This window comes from Macrotis lagotis, chromosome 3 (assembly GCF_037893015.1).
Source record: "Macrotis lagotis isolate mMagLag1 chromosome 3, bilby.v1.9.chrom.fasta, whole genome shotgun sequence".
Lineage (NCBI taxonomy): Eukaryota > Metazoa > Chordata > Mammalia > Peramelemorphia > Peramelidae > Macrotis > Macrotis lagotis.
This window is the reverse complement of record NC_133660.1, coordinates 107626517-107646828: the sequence shown is the minus strand read 5'-3', so window position 1 is coordinate 107646828 and position 20312 is coordinate 107626517. Positions and strand designations below refer to the sequence as shown.

At 33.8% G+C, this 20312-nt stretch overlaps 1 protein-coding gene across 4 annotated transcripts in view; it reads left to right on the top strand.

Annotated features, from left to right (window-relative positions):
- Positions 1-20312, top strand: part of TMEM144 (transmembrane protein 144) — a 62876-nt gene that overhangs the window by 32223 nt on the left and 10341 nt on the right. For all 4 annotated transcript variants that reach the window (XM_074227425.1, XM_074227426.1, XM_074227427.1 and 1 more), the window contains 4 exons: positions 3871-3952; positions 11803-11879; positions 14005-14123; positions 18665-18784. In XM_074227425.1, the coding sequence (XP_074083526.1) occupies positions 3871-3952; positions 11803-11879; positions 14005-14123; positions 18665-18784 (398 nt within the window). The remainder of the gene's footprint in view (positions 1-3870; positions 3953-11802; positions 11880-14004; positions 14124-18664; positions 18785-20312) is intronic.

The following is a 20312-nucleotide window of genomic DNA, read 5'->3' as shown; positions in this document are numbered from 1 at the left end:
TCTTTGCCATAACAAAAAGTTGATATAAATAGTTTTGTACAGATAGGTGTTTTTTTCCTTTGATCTCTTTGGAAGAAAGACTTAGTAATGTTAATGCTGAATCAAAAGGTATGCCATTTCATAAATCATTGGTATAATTTCAAATTGTTCTCCAGAATGAGTGGACTGGTTCACAACTCCATCAATAGTGGGTTATTTTCAGTTTTTCCATATCCCTTCCAACATTTTTCATTTTTTTTTCTCAGAACCACTCTTGGCATTTCATCCAGATGATCTCTGGGTCAGTCCCCACCCTGATTTCACAGATCTTGCTTTCCAATTTCCTAAGTTTTATTGGGCTGGAAGAAGGTCTCACTCTGATCTTTCTTGTTTTCACTTCAGAACTTTATTTGAAGCATTATTTTATGGTTATTTGGAGTGGAATGTTGGGAAACCCCAGCTGAGTGCTTTCTCTACTCTGCCATCTTATTTATATCTTACCCCTCCTCCCCACACAGTCTTATAGAGGAATTTTTAAAATAATTTATTTTAATTTTTAATTTACTGAATAAAACAAGCATTTCATTAGCATGATATTTTTCAAAAGATGATTTGGAGAGAAGAGAGATAATTACTATAGATTTTATGGCTAAAAATTCTGGAATATTTTTTAGGAAGCAAAATTCTGTATTTTCAATACAAAAAAAAATGTGACATGAAAGTATACAAATAGCCTTTACTGTATATTTGAATATAGGGGCTAGAGAAGAGCAATGGATAAAAATTATAGGGTCACAGAATGCTGTTCAGTATGAGAAAAACTTTGTATGATTTAACTCATCCAAATTGGGAATGAATTATTTTGTGAGTTCGTTGTCACTAGCAGTCTTTCATTGGAGAATGGAAGATCATTAGGAATTCAGAAAAAGGGTGTTGTATCTAAAATCTAAATAGCCTTAGATACTACAAGATGACCTTTCCAACACTGAGATAATAGTAACTAACATTTGCCAAGAGATTTAGTGTTTGCAAAGTCATCCAATTCTTACACCCTCTGATAAAGGTAGCATAAACATTAGTACCACTATTTTACAGATGAGTGAATAAACATTAATTGCCAGTGCTAGTCACTATACTAAGTCCTAGGACACAAAGAAAGTCAAAAGATATCATGTGCTCTCAAGGAACCTCATTAACTGTGAGGGCAACATGAAAATAAGATATGAGTATATAGCATAATTTTGAAGTAATCAAGAGGGAAGGGAGTTGTATTAAAAGAAATCAGGATGGGCTTCTCATGGAAGAAGGAATTTTTTATTTTGGTTTTTGCAAGGCAATGGGGCTCAGTGACTTGCCCCAAATCATACAACTAGGTAATTATTAAGTACTGATGCCAGATTTGAACTCAGGTTTGAACTCAGACTTCAGGGCTGGTGCTCTATTCATTGCACCACCTAGCTGCTCCAGAAGATGGAATTTTAGCTAGATCTTGAAGGAAGCCAGAGAATCTAAAATGCACAGATGAGGAAGGAGAGAATTCTAGGGGACAGATAATGAATAAATAAAAAGAGATAACATGACTTATGTGAGGAGGAATAAAGTATAAAGATAAGAGGAGACCAAATTGTAAACAAAGTGATGAAAAGAAGAATTGTAAAATGATGACACACACATATATATGCCTATTTGTGTCCAGCGGTATTCATCTCAAGGCTGGGGGGAAGGGAAGGAAAAAATTATATGATAACTGTACCATTCAAGCACTCTATGGATAGTACTTTATCCACTACCATCATCTATTCCTCTGTACATACTGTATAGTCCAGTAACAATGGTCTACTAGAAAAAATAATAGCTATGAAGTATATAGAATTTTGAGGTGCTACTGATAGATAAGGAAACAAATTAAATTACTTAAGTCGCTATCAAGACTCAGGGAAGAGTTAGAAATAAACAGAACTTTATCAGGACTAAGGAAATTCAGAAAAATCTGAAAAGGTTGGGAGAGGCATATAGGCTATGTGAACAAAAAGTCTTGTAGGTAGGAAAAAACAAACATGAGGGCCTGTGAGGGAAACACTCTGAATAGATGTATATTGTGGAATAACAGGTAATGCAGTATGATAGTATTGCTCTAGCCAAATGAATGAAATTTCACAAATTAGACAGAACTGGTCTGTAGGAAACTTATTTCCATTGGATGTTTTGCCACAAGATATTCATTATGGGGTGGCTAGGTGGCATAGTGGATAAAGCACTGGCCCTGGAGTCAGGAGTACCTGGGTTCAAATCCAGTCTCAGACACTTAATAATTACCTAGCCTGGCATTGGGAAAGCTACTTAACTCCATTTGCCTTGCAAAAAACAACCTTAAAAAAGATATCCATTATACAACCAGAGGTCAGGAGATATTAGGGTTAAATTTTTCTAGGTGTCTTTCTCAAAGCAAAAAAAATGTTTATTTTGTCCTTTTCATCTTAGTCACAAATCTGCCAGAAAACAACTTTTATAAATTTAGCATTATGCTAATTCCAAGCATATCTAGATTGAATTAATTTAGCTGTCAAGTTGACCACCTTGAAGAACAAGTCTAGCCAAGTCAATAAATTACTCATTGCCTGTATTTTCCAATATGAAATTGTCTCTTCATAATCTTACATCTTCTGACTTTTCCAGTATTTTTATACTTTTTTTCTCTCTACATGCTATATAGTTCAGTGACAATGGCCTACTAGAAAAATAATCACATATATAGAGCTTTGAGGTGCTATTTATATTCTTAGCTTATAGGTAAAGAAACAGAAGTTAAAAAATTTACCCAGACTAGCACAACTAGGAAGACTCTAAGACCAGAATATTTTCTATCTACTGTATCATCTAGCTTGCCTTTGGGAAAAAATTAAGATATTTCTTCTCCTGACTATGCATTGTCATTGTGTGTTGTTCCCCAAGCCAAAAATTCTCTCCATCTGTATCTCTGCTTCTTGGTTTCCTTTAAGTTCCAACTAAAATCTCACCCTTCTCAAGAAGTCTTTATAGATTCTCCTCAACACTAATATTACCTCTCTTTATTCCTGTATTCATCTTGTTTATACATAGCTCTTTGCAAATTTCACCTCAATAAGAGTATGAGTTTCTTGTGAGCACAAACTCCATTTTGACTTTCTTTGCATCCCCAGGGCTTAACATAGTTCCAGGAATATTAAAGGAAGATGATCATTTTATTGATTGACTAACTCAGAGAAAATAAAAATTTTCCCTTGACGCAATGTGTGTGTGTGTGTGTGTGTGTGTGTGTGTGTGTGTGTGTGATCATATGTCTCTTAACCCCAAGATAATTTGGGGCCACATTTATAAGAATCTTAAACAAAGATAAAGTTAAAACATGTTCCGAAACAGTCTAAGGAGTCAATATTCTAGAATGATCCACACAATAACTATTTCTCCTGAAGTAATCAAAGTGGGACATTCCAGTGGTCCATACCTAATCTTTTCTGAATGGGAAAAGAAGACACTACTTTGAAGTCAATTACTTCAAAGCATGGGAAAGACAATCATCTCAACCTGGCAATATACTTTATTGTTCTAAATTTGGTTATGGTCATAAATCCATCTTCCTGAGAGCTTCATTTTCATTCTCAACTTTTTATAAACTTCCTAAGGCAAAAAAAATTCTGGAAAGTGATTTAGACTGGAGAAACATTGTCTCTTAATATTTCCACAGTAAGACTGAGAAAAGATGAGAGGAGGAGTATATTTGATATTTAACAGCAAAGAAGAACCATTTAAAATACCCAAGGAGTTAATTGTGTTTTCTCCTTGAATTTTGATAACTGTAACTATGAATAAGGAGTATAATAAATATTGTCTAAATGTCTATTTTTCTTTCAGTGCTGTCATATTTTTGTTTGTAAAAAGTGAAGTACCAAGTTCAACAAGTTCCTTGGACACTACACCATTATTAACAGAACGTGTGAGTATGGTCTATGCTACTGTCAGATAATAGAAAGCTAAATTTAAACCAAAGAAAAAACTATAAGTTGCAATTTTATATGTATATAAAATATATACATATATTGTATATGGAAGAAGTAAATTTCTGGATTTTAGAAAATATTTTAGTTTATATTTGTAATGGCTAAAGACCAGTACAGAAAAATATTTAATTATAAGCATAATTAATTAATTCAAGGTATTGAAAACTATTCTACCAACAATAATAATCTTTCTAGAATTATGTTTTTCTAAAAAGTGTTATTCCCCTGAAGATTTCAACTGAGAGTAGCCTCTTTCTGTAAGACTTAATCTCCTCCCATATACAAAGATGGTGACAATAACAGCAGAGCTAAATATAGTATTTAAGATTTTCAGTCAAATTTATATTTAGGAAGCTTCTATCATTGAGAATTAAATCTAAACATATCAAAAAGTAGATGAATCCAAAATTTCCTGTTAGAAAGAGAAAGGAAAAAAGTGTTTAAACAAGCAAGGAGATTCATAGAAGTGTTTCATTTTCCTTTTCTCACCATTTTCTATTTCCAAGAAGTTTTAAGTAAAGAAGAGCCTTCTACAAAGACACTGAGTTTGAAGGGGAAATCCTACTGATAAAAAGATAAAATGAGGCTATAGACAGACTTTGGGCCATTAGGAGACACAATGAATACAGTGTTGAACCTAGAGTCTGAAGTTCAAATCTGGCCTCAAACACTTGGGCAAGGTACTTAATTCAATTTACCTCAGTTTCATCATTTATTAAATGAGTTGGTGAAGAAAATGGCAACTCCAGAATCTTAGCCAAAAAAAAAAACCCAATTGAAGAATTGGAAACAACTGAAAATGACTGAAAAAACATAATTACTATGGTCATTTACTAGTGTATATTATGTACCTAATCTTTTCCAATGATGCACTACTCTATTTTTTTAGCCAGTACCAAATTGTTGTGAAGACTATCACCTTTTAATATAGCTTGAGATCTGGTATGGCTAGTCCACCTTCCTCATTTTTTCCCATCAATATTTTTGACCTTTTGTTCTCCCAGATGAATTTTTGTTTGGTTGGTTTTTTCTGGCTCCATAAAATAGCAGTTTGATTGGTATGCTTCTGAATAAGTAAATTAATTTAGGTAGAATTAGCATTTTTATTATATTGACTCAGTCACCAATGAGGATTTAATATTTCTCCAAATATCTGGATCGGTATTTATATGAAGTATTCTTTTTTTACAGCAAAGTTTTTTTTTCAATTACATGCAAAGATAGTTTTCAGCATTTATCCTTTTCCAATCATCTGAGATTCACATTTTTCTATCATCCTACCTTTCCCTCCCTCCCCATGATATCAAACAATCTGGTATAGGTTACATATTTTTACATGTTTAATATATTTTTGTATTAGTCACAGTGTGAAAAAAGAATTAGAAGGAGAAAAGCCATGAGAAAAAAAGAAACAATATAAAAGAAGTTTTAAGAAGTGAACATAATTTGCTTTGCTCTGCATTCAGACTCCATAGTTTGTTTGTTTTTCCCCTCTGGGTGTGGATGGCATTTTCTATGACAGGTGTCTCAAGATTGTCCTTGACAATGAATTACTGAAAGTAACTGCATCCATACTAGTTGATCTTCTCACAATATTTTTTTTAATGTATACAATGTTCTCATGGTTCTACTAATTATGTGTGACGTGTTCTGTAACCATGATTATACAGTTCATGAGCTTGTCTTGGCAGGTAGATTGTCAAGTATTTTATATTTTTTGCAGTTATGTTAAATGGATTTTCTCCATCACTTTCTGCTAGACTTTGCTGGTAAATATATAAATGCTGATGATTTCAAATTTTATATTGTACAACTTGAACTGATTCTATAAGATTCTCTAAGTAGACTATAAAAGTGATCATTTTATTTTCTCATTGCCTATTTTAATTCCTTTTAAGTCCTTTTCTTCTCATTGCTATCGCTAGCAATTCTAGTACATTATTGAATAACAAGGTGATAATGGGGATTCCTAATCTTATTGGGAAGACTCTTCAGTATACATTACATATACAGTCTACATTACATTTTAAGGAAAGCTCCATTTATTTCCTATGTTTTCTAGTTTATTTGGTTTTTTTTTAATAGTAATTAGTGTTGTATTTTCTCAAGGGCTTTTTCTACCTTGGTTGAAATAATCATATGATTTTTATTGTTTTTGCTGCTGAGAAGATCAATTGTGCTAATAGCTTTTCTAATATTACACCAGTATTGTATTTCTGGTATAAATCCCACCTGGTCATAGCATGTGATGTTTGTGATATATTGCTGTAATTTCTTTGCTAGTATTTTATTTAAAAATTATTATGTTATTATTCATTAGAAAAATTGCTCTAAAGTTTTCTTTCTCTGTTTCTGTTCTTCCTGGTTTGAGTGTCAAAATTATGTTTGTATCACAAAAGGAATTTGATTGAACTTCTTTTTTGTCTATTTTTTCCAAATGGCCTACATAATAGTAAAATTGAGTATTCTTTAAATGTCTGGTAGAATTTACTTGTGAATCCACTGGTTCCTGAAGATATTTTTTCCCTTAGGCAGCTCAGAGTTATTTAATAATAACTTAGGGTTATTTAAAATACTAATTCATCTTCTGTTAATCTGGACAATTTATATTTTTGTAAATATTCATTTAACTTAGATTGTCTGACATTTTGGCATATAATTGGGCAATATGTCTTCTAATTATTGATTTAATTTCATCTTCTTTGGTAGTTCATTCACATTTTTCATTCATATTTGACACTGGTAAATTGATTTTCTTTTTAAATCAAATTAATATTCTTTATTTTTTAATAAAGCCAACACCTAGTTTTGTTAATTAGTTCTATTATTTTTGTTTATTTTTTGCTTTTGTGAGGCAATCTAGGGTTAAGTGACTTTCCTAGGGTCACACTGCTAGTTTCTTTCACTTTTATGAACACTACACAACCTTGGATTCATTCTAAAATGTTAATTCAATATATCTCTCTTTCTCACCACTTTTTTGGGAGGTGATCATCCCATTATTGTAAACTTACAATTATACCCTTTAGGGACAAAAATAAAGTTCTTCTAACTATAGAAATAATGATAAAGTTCTTAGAAGTTAGAAGTATCATTTTCTCATATAGAAATATAAAAACACTAAACTTATTGAGTCTCTTAAAATTTCTATTTTGTGTTTACCTTTTTATGTTTCTCTTAAGTCTTGTATTTGAAAATCAGATTTTCCTCTATTTCATTAAAGATCCATTTCCCCCCTTAATTTTTCTTAAAGAATTATATTAAATTTTGCTGAACAGATTTTTCTTGGTTATAATCTAAGCTTCCAGGTCTACTTCTCTTTTAATGTGGAAGCTGTGAAATTTTGTGTGGTCCTTTGACTCTATAATATTTGAATTGTTTTTTTACTGTATTTTGCAGTATTTTGTCTTTGACATGTTATAGAATTTGGCTATAATATTCCTGAGACATTTCATTTTGGGAGCTCTTACAGGAATTGATCAGTGAATTCTTTTCCATTTCTATTTTACTCTCTGGTTCTAGGAAATTAGGACAATTTTCCTTGATAATTTCATGAAATATCTAGGCTCTTTTTTTGGTCATGACTTTTAAGTAATCCAAATTTCAAGTAGTAATTTTTAAATCATTTCTCTATTTTACAGGTCAGTTCTTTTTCCAATGAAATATTTAATATTTTCTTCTTCATTTTTTCACTTTATGACTTGTTTTGTTGTTTCTTAATGTCTCTTAGATTCAAGAACTTCCAATTATCCAAATTTATTTTTAAAGAAATATTTTATTCAGTGAACTTTGTACCTCATTTTCCAAGGAATATATCTTATTCAGTGATTTTCAAATTAATTAAAGAGATTTTTGTCTAAATGAGATTGATAATTAGTTAATAATAGAAATATACATTTTTATTTACAATCTGCTAAGAGTTATCCTTGATTTATCTGGTTTTATTTAATTATATAATAGCTATGCTGAGTTCATAATCTCTCCCCTTGAATATTTGTTAGAATTTCCATTGATCCTAGTTTTCTAAAAAATAGTCCTTATTAGAATTGAACAAATGGAGGGGGGTGGAGCCAAGATGGCAATAGGAGAAGAGCCTCTCCTAGGTGTTTTCTCCATAATATTTCAAAAATCATAAAATTATGACTCTTAACTAATTTGAGAGACAGAACCCACAGAGGGATCCAGTGCAGCAATTCTCCAGACAAAAGGTCACCTGGAAAATAGTTGAAAGGCTCCATTCCATGGGGTTAGAGGGGCCACCTGCCAAAAGTAAAGGAACTTCAGCCTCCCAGAGGCAGCCCCAGGGCACCTAAGGAGCCGGGGCTCAAGGCAGCAGGGACAGTTTCCTGACCTACACCTGGGAGACCACAGGTCACAACTTGGAAGATCAGCAGGGGTCCTCTGCCAGAGCAAGTGTGTGAAGCCCAGCCCTCAAGGCACTCAGCAAGAAGCAGTGGCCATGATATCCCAGGAAATGGAAGCAGGAGGAGCGGGTAAGCAGGAGCCCCCAGGCAACTGAACCTTGAGTGCTCAGCCTACCAAAGGTCGGGGAGTGAAGAGAGACTTCCCAGGTCTGTCCTCTGTACCTGGAACAGGACTCTGGGTCTCTGACCACATTCAGATCCTGATTACAGTTTAGGGCCCCCATTGAACAGTAGAGGCTCCCACCTCAGCCCTGTGGTAGAGGGGTGCACTTGTGGTTATTCATAGACCAGGAGGGAAGACAACTTCACACACTGAGATCCTTGTGGAGGGGTACCCTAATAATACTCAAAAGCTCAGGAAGCACCCCAAAACCAGGCACAGGCTGGGGAAATGAGTAAACAGAGAAAAAAGAGGAACACCATTGAGAAATACATTGTCTATGATCCCAAGAAGGGTCAAAACACTCAATCTGAAGATGAGGAAGTACAAGCTTCTGCATCTAAAAACTAAAAGAAAAGTGGAAATTGGGCTCAGGCTATGACAGAGCTCAAAAAAGATTTTGAAAATCAAATAAGAGAGACAGAAGAAAAATTGGGAAAAGAAATGAGAGAGATGCATGGAAAACATGGAAAAAGAAGTCAGCAGCTTATTCAAGGAGATACAAAAAATGCCGAAGAAAATAACATGTTAAAAACTAGCATAAGTCAAATGGATAAAACAGTTCAAAGAGTTATTGAGGAGAAGTATGCTTTAAAAAACAGAACTGGCCAGATGGAAAAAGAGATAAGAAAGCTCTGGGAGAAAAACAAATCCTTCAGATGTAGAATGGAGCTAAAGGAAGCTGTTCATTTTACAAGAAGTCAAGAGACAATACTTCAACACCAAAAGAATGAAAAATTAGATGAAAATGTGAAAAATCTTACTGAAAAAACAACTGATATGGAAAACAGATTCAGGAAAGATAATTTGAAAATTATTGGGATACCCAAACATCATGGTCAGGAAAAGAGCCTTGACCTCATTTTTAAAGAATTCCTACAGGAAAATTGCCCAGATATCCTTGAAGCAGAGGGAAAAATAGAAATTGAGAGAATCCACCAATCTTCCCCGGAAAGAGAGATACAAAAAAAAAAAAACAACCCCCAGGAATATTATAGCCAAGTTCCAAAACTCTCAAGTCAAAGAGAAAATATTACAAGCAGCCAGAAGGACACAATTCAAATTTTGTGGAGCTGCAGTCAGGATCACACAGGACTTAGCAGCATCTAAATTAAGGGCTTGTAGGGTTTGGAATATTATATTATGGAAGGCAAAAGAGCTCAGAATGCAACCGAGAATCAACTACCCAGCAGAACTGAAATCCTCTTCCAGGGGAAAGGATGGATTGTCAATGAACCAGGAGAATTTCAATTGTTCCTGTTGAAAAAACCAGAGCTGAACAGAGAGTTTGATCTTCAAATACAGAACTCAGGTGAAGCCTAGAGAGTGGAGGAGAAGGGTAAAATATGAGGGACTTAATGATGATGAACTGCATGTATTTCTACATAGAAGGATAATACTGATAATACTCATATGAAACTTCTCATTTAATAGTGCAGGTAGAAGGAGCTTTTATAGATGAAGCACAGAAGAGAGCTGAATTTAAAGATATAATATAATGTAAAAATGGAGTCAATGGCTAAAGGGGAAATGTAATGGGAGTAAGAAAAAGGAGAGGTGGAATAGGCTAAGATATTTCATATAATAAGATTTATTTTTTATTGGAATGAGCTATTTCAATGATATGGAAGGGGGGAAGTGAAGGGGGAATGAGGGAACCTTCACTCTTATCAGAGGTGGCTGAGAGAAGAAATAGCATATATACTCAATGGAGTATAGATATCTAGAGTAAAAAGGAGAGAAGGGGGACAGGGGTAAGGCGGGATGAGTGATGGAGGAGAGGGTGGACCATGGAGAGAGTGGTCAGATATAACAAATTTCTTTTTTACTCCTTGCAACAAGCTTGGATTGGATGGTCTTTCAGGGACCACAAGGCCGGGTGGTTGCTGGGTCTTGGGGGGTGGTATGTGGCCTTGGGTCTTCTTGACCTCAGGGACGGTGATCAGTTTGCTGTGCCACTCGGCTACTCTACGGCACATTTAAGAAGAGGGACAGAGTGAAAGGAGAGAGAAAATATAGTATATGGTAATGGGGAGTTAGGAATGGAAGGAGTCACTATCAGCAATGGAAGTAGTTTTTGTAATATACTTAGCATAAAGCATGTGATCCACCCGCAACAGAGCTGGTGGTGTTGGAACACAGACTGAAGCACATTTTTACATTTTTTTTATTTTTTATTTTTTTCTCTTTCCCTTACTTTATTGCTCATGAGAGTCTATATTTTTGGGGGGAGGGGGTATTATGTTTACTCTTAAACTAATATTTCAGTAATGTATAAAAATATTGTATAAAAATAAAAAAGAAATATGAAAAATTGAACAAATGAATAAAGAACTAAATTTAATTGATGTTGACACGTCAATTAAAACTGAATTATACCAGAGAAACTTAGACAAAGAATCTATGTATCAACTATGTATCAAAAGTCTATGAATCATTCTCAAACCATTACCATGGATCATGTAATCTAGTCAAGTCAACAAGCATTAATTAAATGCCTACTTTGTGCCAGATAGTATGCCTACCTGGGAATATAAATCCAATTGTAAAAAATAAAAAAATATATTACCTGCCTTCAAGGAGTTTACATTCTCTTGAGAGAAAATAATATTTTAATTGAAGCTTAAAAATTTGGAGGATTATGGAGTGAAGTCTGAAGAGGGTCAGGAGATGGACTAAAAGTGGAGAAATAGCAAGAAATATTCTGTAATAGCAGCCAAGTGTACTTAACCACTCTAAGCTTTAGTTGCTTTGATGTCAAATGAATGGTTGGATTCAAATGATCCTTAGGTCCCTTTCATTTCTAATATATGATTCTTTATTTACCCAACTAGAATAGGTCATGGGACTAGAATTTTCATATAAGTGTTGTATAAAACATATTTCTTTAAAAAGTAAAGAAGTATGTGTAAGAGTTCCTAATTTCTGAGTTGGACAAAGGGACCTCAGAATTAATCTAGTCTATTTTTCAGATGAGAAAATGAGAACAGAGGTCAAATGACTTGCCTAGTGTCACACAGGTGGTGAGCAGGAGAATTGAGCTATTAGCTTCTGACTCCAGATGCTGGGTTTGTTTCCATTGTATCATGCTGCCTCTCATCTCCTCCCACCCATTCACTTGTGCCCTCAACCCCAGATTGTCAAACATAAATTTCAAATAGATGACTATGAAAAATGCTTTCTTTGCTTGTCTTTTTGATAGGCAATCAACTCTGCTCAGACTAATGGCCTGGATTATTTGTGGACCAAAAAGCTTTCTCAATTACAAAACAGAATAATGTAAGGAATTTTTTTTCTTCACTTTTATATTATGTTATATTGTGCCCCAGAGTCAAGTTAGGAACATCTAAGATGGAACAATAGAATGAAAGGAATGGTAGATTTGATATAAGATCCAGGCTTCAAATTTTGTTGCCACTGATTCTCTGTTTGACTTTGAACAAGCTTATCTAACCTCTCTCAGCCTTATTATTCCACAAAATAATAAGGTTGCAATGATTTTCCTTTATAATCTGGAATCAGTGAGTTCAATCAAAGGGTCCTTGGAGATCTTGAACTGCTAATTTATCTTTTACTCCCCAGAACTTCATAAAATCTCAGGATCTCAGCACTTGGATTGATTATCCTTGATTTGATTCAACTTCTATATTGTCCCCAAAAGTTAAATGAACTGCCCAAGGTCACACAGCTTGTCGGTGATCCAGAATTAGATCTAAAATCTTTGAACCTACATACTATAGTAAAATGAGTTCTGGATTTGAAGTCAAGATGATTTGGATTATCTAGATCTTGATAGTAATGATAATAGCTAACATTTACATAGTATTTACTAAATGCTAAGCATTTAAAAATATTTTATGAGATCATCACACCAACCCTCAGAAGTAGATTGCACTCACTTTATGGTTGAGTAAAATGAGGTTGAGGGAATATGTTATTTGCTCTGGGTCACATATATTAAGAATCTGAGGATTTTGATTTAGGTATGCCAAACTCTAGATTTTGAACTCTAGCCATTGTACCACCTAGTTGCTTTCCATATATTAAAACTTTTATGACTCTCATGGTAGCAATTATATTAACACTGTAGCTTTTATAGTACTTCACATATATTGTTCTTATTTTTCCATACAACAATCCTCTGAAGTAGGTGCTAGTATTATTTTGATTTGGCAATTGAGAAAACTCAAGCAAACTTGTCAGGAAGACACAGCTAAAAAGTATCAAAGGCTGAATTTGAACTTGGGTCTTCCTGACTCTGGGTAAAGGTTCCCTGTCTACTTCACTATCAACCCTTTATCCTAGCACTCTTTTTTGACTTACCTGTTTGACCTTGTGTAAGTCAAACTCTGAGATGCACACTCTTTAATCTATGAAATAATTATAGGGTTTAACTCTATGAATGAACTCAATGAACTATGATTTGTAATCCAAGGTGTCCTAGTCCATAAAAAATGAAACCAATTAATTCCAGTGATTAGCAACAATTAGTTTTGTTGAGAGCCTTGGTGGAAATTAGTAATGATATGATCTTCTCATAGTCCAGAAGGAAAATTTAAATACAATTCTGTGTTCAAAAAATTTGTCATGTTAATAAATCCAGAGAGTTGGACCAAATTCATGAAATGAATGAGGAGAAGAAAAATGCAGAGGACTGAGAAATCAAAGTAAGCACAGAATAGATGAGATCTATTGGTTTCTGGTGGGAAGAACCATATATGGTATCAGGGAGAAAGACAGTTTTACTCCTACCAAGTATTCACTGAAGACATCATTCCTTCGTAGCAATCCCTCTTTGAGCAGTTGTTTGGGTACTGCTTGCTAATCATAATGTTCCACTCTAAATGGAAAGACATTTGCTCCAGTTCCTCTCTGAATTACTCAGAGTGAAGAGTCTGAACTCCAGTCATTCAGAGGATACAGTTCTAAGCAAGGAATCTTATAATCTAGTTATTAGTTGGGCAGTTACCTGACTATCGGGTAATGAATTTTTCAACCACAGCATTTCTCAAAACCACTGACCAAATCTTAAAAGGATCAGGATTTGTAATGGTAAAGAATATGTCTACACTAAGGAATATGTCTACACTATAAATATAAAGTATGGTAATAAAACCAAATTTGAATCCTTAAGGAGCACCTTTTAGATACTAAAGAAATTCTTAACTTTCTGAAAAACTCTTTCATTTCCCTACCTGGTCTACATATTAAGAGACGAATGACAGCTGTATCTTGGTGCACCTTTGACACAGCATTTTGCTCTATTATTAGTCATAGAGCTTGGAACAGAGGTTTTAATTTCTTGATTTGCCTGTGACATATAGTGGAGCATACTGTATTTTCTATTCCACATCTGTTGATTTTAAAATGCCATTACATAATAGGGATTTATTTTTTTTCCAAGAGGCTGTGTTCTGGCAGTTTCATCTGGAATACTCTATGGGTGCAGTTTTGTGCCAATAATTTATATCAAGGACCATGGAAAAAGGAATGACAGCATATATGCAGGGTCTAGTCAATATGGTAAGTTTACTTGAAGTTTCTTATTTTACCTTTTCAATAAACTAACTGGGGCTTTGCGCTAAATGAAAATAAACTAAATCAGTTAAAACAACTGATTTTATTTTTCACTGTCTTTCTCTCTCTCTCTCTCTCTCTCTCTCTCTCTCTCTCTCTCTCTCTCTCTCTCTCTCTTTCTCTCTCTCTCCAGTTACACAGGTATTACTACTCTGAAGGCAATAAAGAATTCCAAGAGTCAGCTGACACCTTGGAATCATGAGAGACCTGGATTCTGGTTTTGCCTTGCCTATTTACTATCTATATGATAGTATCTATCTATATGACCAGAATGGGCTATGGTATATTCAGGGAAAACTAGTATGTCTGGTGTGTAGGCTTGCTAAGCTCTTCATGGAACTGCTCATTCTCCTTTGCATGTCTCCTTTTTCAACTACCTCTCACCTATGAGTCTAAGAATCTATAACATGCACAGAACCACTTTCTGCTAAAACCAGCTTGGCAGAGGGGCTTAACCAGATTAAAAATAATCACAAAGCCATTGTAAATTAGGGGAATTCTACCCCAAGCATGTAAAGCATTTTCCCAGTGGAAAATTAATTCCAATGACCTGAAGGTAGCCAAAGCAGGTACTGTGGTGTGCTTAGAACTTGGTTGAACTTCAAAAACTCAAAGGTTTTATCCACTGCACCTAGAGTCATTATTAGTCATGTGACTTTTGTCTTGACATGGGACTTAGGTGACTGGAAGAGAGAGGTTAATGACTTTGTGTAACTCTGCTTCACTTGAATCCAATTCACTGGCAAGTTCATCATGTCAATGGTCCTCTTCAAAAGCTGAGAACAACAATATGACCATACCAAATCACTTACTCTTTTTCATTTCAGTTTATTTACCTGGATGTACTGAAATATGATATTTTAGGTTTTTCTTTTGTGTTCTTTTTGTCTTTTTGGTTTTTTTGGCAAGGAAAAGACAAGATCCTTAGACTCCCTCCTTCAATCATCAGCATTCTTTTTTTTGTATAGCTCTTATATATCCTAATCTTACTGTCTTTTCATTTTGTTCCAGTGACTTTTTCCTACTGCTTCTACATTTTTGGATTTCAATTTGGTTGAGTTTTTTTTGGAAAGTCTTCTGTTTCAGAGAGTGTCCTTGTTCTAAATTCTCTTCATTCCAGTAAAATGTCCAATTCTCCCTTGAGATCATCTATAGTTTCTGTCCTTAATTCTTTAATCTGTTCTCAATTCTTTTTGAGGCAATATGACTTAGTATAGATAGAGACCTGGTCTCAATGTCACAGTCATACAAGTCTTCCTCTTACATATCCTGGGCATTTCACTTAACCTCTTGCTGCTCTCCAACAATTTGTCCCAGACAGAAAATAAACTGCAACAAAAGTTTCCATACCAGGAAAGTGCCTATACTAATGAAATTATAGATCCAGGCCCTATCCTTCATTCTTCTAAAATAGTCTAGGAATTTTTAGAATTGCTTTATTTCAAGGAATTTTAATGTTTTTTTTTGTATTGTGGACTCCTAGTAAAGCCTTAAGATTACAAAAAATTATATTGAAATATAGTTTTTAAAATATTTTTCGAAAGATCATAGATATTAAGAATTCCTTTAACATATGGATATCATGTCATAATATAGTATAAGGTATACATATTTATCAAAGGTTGCTTTAAATAAAATATTTAAGAGAAAAAAAGGGTTCTGACTCAATTTCCTTTTCCTACAAAGGAAGAAGCAAATTTCTTTATCACACACTACAGTATTGAGAAAACTGATTTTTTTAAAAAGCATGTTTCCTTGCTTAATGCATAGAAATCATAAAATCTTTGAGCTATAAGGAGTGTCACAGACCATTTAGACTAACCTACAACCTGTACTCGTTTGTTATGTTAAAATTTTTATTGCTTCTATATTCCTTTTTCCTCCTTTGTCAGGTATAATATTTCTGAATGGTTTTTTTCTATAGGGTTAATCATTTCCCTTTCAATAATAAGTTTTGAAATAGGCCTACTCTGTTGGATTCAATTCCCCTAACCCTTTTGCTGTTCTTTATTTTCCTTTGACCATGAGGTTGGGTGGCCCCTCAAAGGAGGCAGGATTGACCAGCTGGACCCTTGCTACAAAAAAAAGACACTGATGACCTGATTTCTACCTTTCATCAGTTCTACTCTTCATCTTCATGTACTTTCTTCTCTTTCTACCTTGGAGATGAGCCAGTACAAAGGCCCTAATCTACCGAGGGATGAAAGGTCAGTCTAGTCAGGATGGCATTTGGAAATGCTAAGACACCTCTAAACTTGGGTCTCTTCACCACCTGAACTCTTCCATCCTAAAATACATTTCCTCTGCTTTGGGATTTTGGTCTCAGGACCCTCCCATGGCAATTCCCTTGCTAAGGTATTAATTCCAAACTGATATTTAACACTATTCAAGTCAAAGGGCCAAGGAATCTGGGCTCTTGTCAAGGAAGTCACATTCTAGGCAAGGAAAGTTTTAAGAGGTCCAGGAGAAGTGAACTAGTGAAGTAAATATGGCATGCTACATTTTCCTGTAAGAGTTAGTAATTTGCCTTATTTCTCCTTATTTTTCTTGTGGCTTTTCTTCTGACAGTATTAGGCATCTTTCTTTGAACTGATAAGGGTAGTACTGAGCCAACACAACTTCTCAATCTACCATCTTGAATTCCTCCGCAAAATGTTTTTTTTGTCCCTCTTCATTCTTATTTAAGCTAATGAAAATCAGGTTTAATTTATTTCATTTTCCTAACTAGGATGCCAGGTAGGGTAATAGAGGTTTCCATTTTACTATCCTACCTCTGATATTAATTGCACTATGGGCAAATCTCTGAGCCTGAATAAGCTCATCTGTAAAACAGAGGTGGCAATAAAATTTTTGACTTACAACTTTTGCTCTTGACTAATGAAAACATGTTTGCAGGTGGAACATCTGAAAGCAAAAGATCATTTTGACAATTAGTCCATCTAAAAACAGGTTTGGATATAATGGGTTGTAGCAATCTAACACCAGAAATTACATGCTATTGCTTGCCTGGTATTGATGTTATGCTGAGCTGCCTCACTGACATGGGAGTAAAAGAAACCAGCACCCAAGAGATTCCCACAGCAGCATCCAGACCATCACCAATAGCCTTGTTTTCTATCGAAAGAGGACATGGGGTAGTTCTGGAAAAGACAAATGAGAAGGATACCTTGTACAACATACCCCTTACTATAATAAACAAAATTGTTCAAGTAATGCTACCATTAATTTGATCAGCATGATTGTCTTTGAAATCAAAGGACTACTGTTATTATTATTATTATTATTATTATTATAGTTGTTGTAATAATGGTGGTAGTAGTAGCATTAATTAGTAATGGTTAATTGTAGTCATTGTTAGTAGAGATTTGTACTAAATAAGCATTAAAAAGGTTATGTATGTGAAGTGCTTTATTAACCTCAAATCTTACATTGATATTCTATTTAATAAGAGCAAGATTTCTTTACTAAATCACTTATGTGACCTTCCAGATAATATTCTAGTTTCTATTGGAAAACCTGAGTTATATCATTTTCTCTTCAGTGATTTGGTCAAGCTTGTAAAGTATACAATAAAACTTACAAGGAAGAGTAATTTTTCTAATCCAATATACTGAAACATTCCTTTGGCATTCATCCATAGATTATCTGGTAGTCATTTGTCATTAGGAGCCATAGTCACCAAGTGAACTGATCAATCTGACAGCATGAAACTATTAAATCTTTTGTTTTTCTCCTTGGTCTTTATCATAACTTTGCCTGCTTATATAGCCCCTTAGAGTTCAATAAAAGGGAAAAAGATAACAAAATATTCATCATGGGAGTATGTCTAACAGCAAAAATCTTATTAAATAATGTAATCATTAGAGAACAGATGAGCAATGTGAATGTAATATGATATCAGTAGCACCATAAGAAATTAAGAATATGAAGAATTCAGAGGAAATATTTGATGTAAAGCTAAGAAAATAGAACCAAATAACAATACATGCACAATAACTACAATATTATAAAAGAAGATGGCACTAAAGGACCACAAAACTCAAATGAAACAAATACTAATCCTTCCCCTCTATTAAACCTTGTAAACAACAAAAATTTAAAGTTTCATAAATTATCAGTTACCACTATTTGCAGCAGTTTTGCTTAACAGGCTTTTATTTTTCTTTTTGTTATTTTTGTATAGCTTTATGGTGGATTATTTGTTGGGAAGTGATTTGTATTTCAATATAAAATGTATAAACCAAAAAAAATTTACATGATTATATTTATTCAAAGTAAGTATTACAGTTGCCCAGAAAATAAGAAAAAACACATACCTAAATTCCTGTATTTAAAAAAAGATATTAAAGTCCAGGACCTCTCTTTCCTGCTCTCACTCCCTCTCCATTTCTCTCTGTGTTTATATTATCAGAACCTTTAGCATATTTTATATTCAATTAATGTATCACCATTAAATATTTTATACCTTTAATATTTATATTTTTCAGATTTGGACTATGTCTTTGCACACTTCAGTGGTATCTTTGTTACAAGTACTTTCTACTTCCTAGCCTATTGTATAATCATGAAAAATAATCCCAAAGTTTACCCTCAAGCAATATTACCAGGTATGAATATTTAGGACTAATATTTCAATTGTGAGCATGAGATACTATGAGTATGTATATATGTGAATATATATATATATATATATACATGAGTTTTATCTAATAATTTTAGCTTAAATGGTCTTTGCTTCAAACAAAAGCATCCTTTGAGAGTTTGCTTTCCTTCAAAAATGCCTCTTCATATTTGACTATCTAAATTTTGACATAATATGCTCAGGAACTTTGAAAGCTAGTATTCAATGATATGAAATTCAGGTCCTGGTTATAAATTTTATCAGATAATTCTAGTCCTTAATGGCACTGTGGACAGAATATGTCTTTTCTAGATTTTCATGATCCTTAACCTTGAACTACTTTGGTTTTTTAATAAGTCAGGTCCAAAGGAAGAAGCGATTTTCTTTATCACACAGTACAGTATTGAGAGAATTGATTTTTTTAAAAAGTATGTTTCCTTGCTTAATACAAAGAAATCATAAAATCCTTGAGATAGAAGGAGTGTCAGAGACCATTTAGACTAACCTACAACTGAAGAAGAATCTCCACCATATCTCTAAAGCAACCTCCAGTTTTTCTTGATGTTGCCCCCTTTGACATCTCATTCTACTTTTGGATAGCTCTAATTATTAGGAAGTTTTTCACTGTATCAAGTCATTCATTGCTCCTAATTCTACCCTCTGGGACCTAGGAAGCATAAGTGCAATCACTCTTCCATGTTAGGAGCCTTCAAGAAAATAGTACTCAAGTGTCTCCTAAATCTTCCCTAATCAAAATGTCAACTTATTTTTTCTTCAAGCTATCATTTCTATGGAATGTACCTCAGGCTCTCTCCATACATTATACTGTAGTCTGTAAAGATCTTTATACAACCTGGCTCTGTTAACTTATTGCTTTCAACTTGTTTTATCTATAATTTAATAATAAGCACAATAATCTGCATTTTTATACAATTTAGCAATTTAAAATGTTAAATACTAAAGGCCATGCCTCAAGGACACTTTTCCAGAGGCCTTCATCCAAATTTATATCCAGCCAGTAACAACTCTGAGGATGCAATTACTCCCTCAGCTCCAAATCAACCTAATTGTATTTAGAGATATCTAGTCCATTACTCTAGCATGATAAAAATTTGTATAAAGAGAGACTGAGGCACAGATTTTTAAGCATGATCAATTTATTAGGTAAGGTTTCTCCATAACCAAAGACAATCTGAGGGGTTTGCAGAGAAAGTTTTTATAGTAAATAAAGAGTAAGTAATCAAAATATAAAATCTTTAGATGAATATGTTTATTATGTTAATTCATGTTTATTATGTTAATTCAAATTTCTAGGATATATAGAAATAAGGAAGCATAACAGGAATAAGGAAGCAGATCAATTTGTAACACAGGGCTATAGGCATTTCCAAATCAACACAACTAATTAAATTAAAACTCATTTTCTCATTGCCTCAGGTGTTTATGATTAATGAAGCAACTTCATTGGAGAGGCTATGAGAGCATCTTGGAGTGTTATAAAAATTATCTCGACT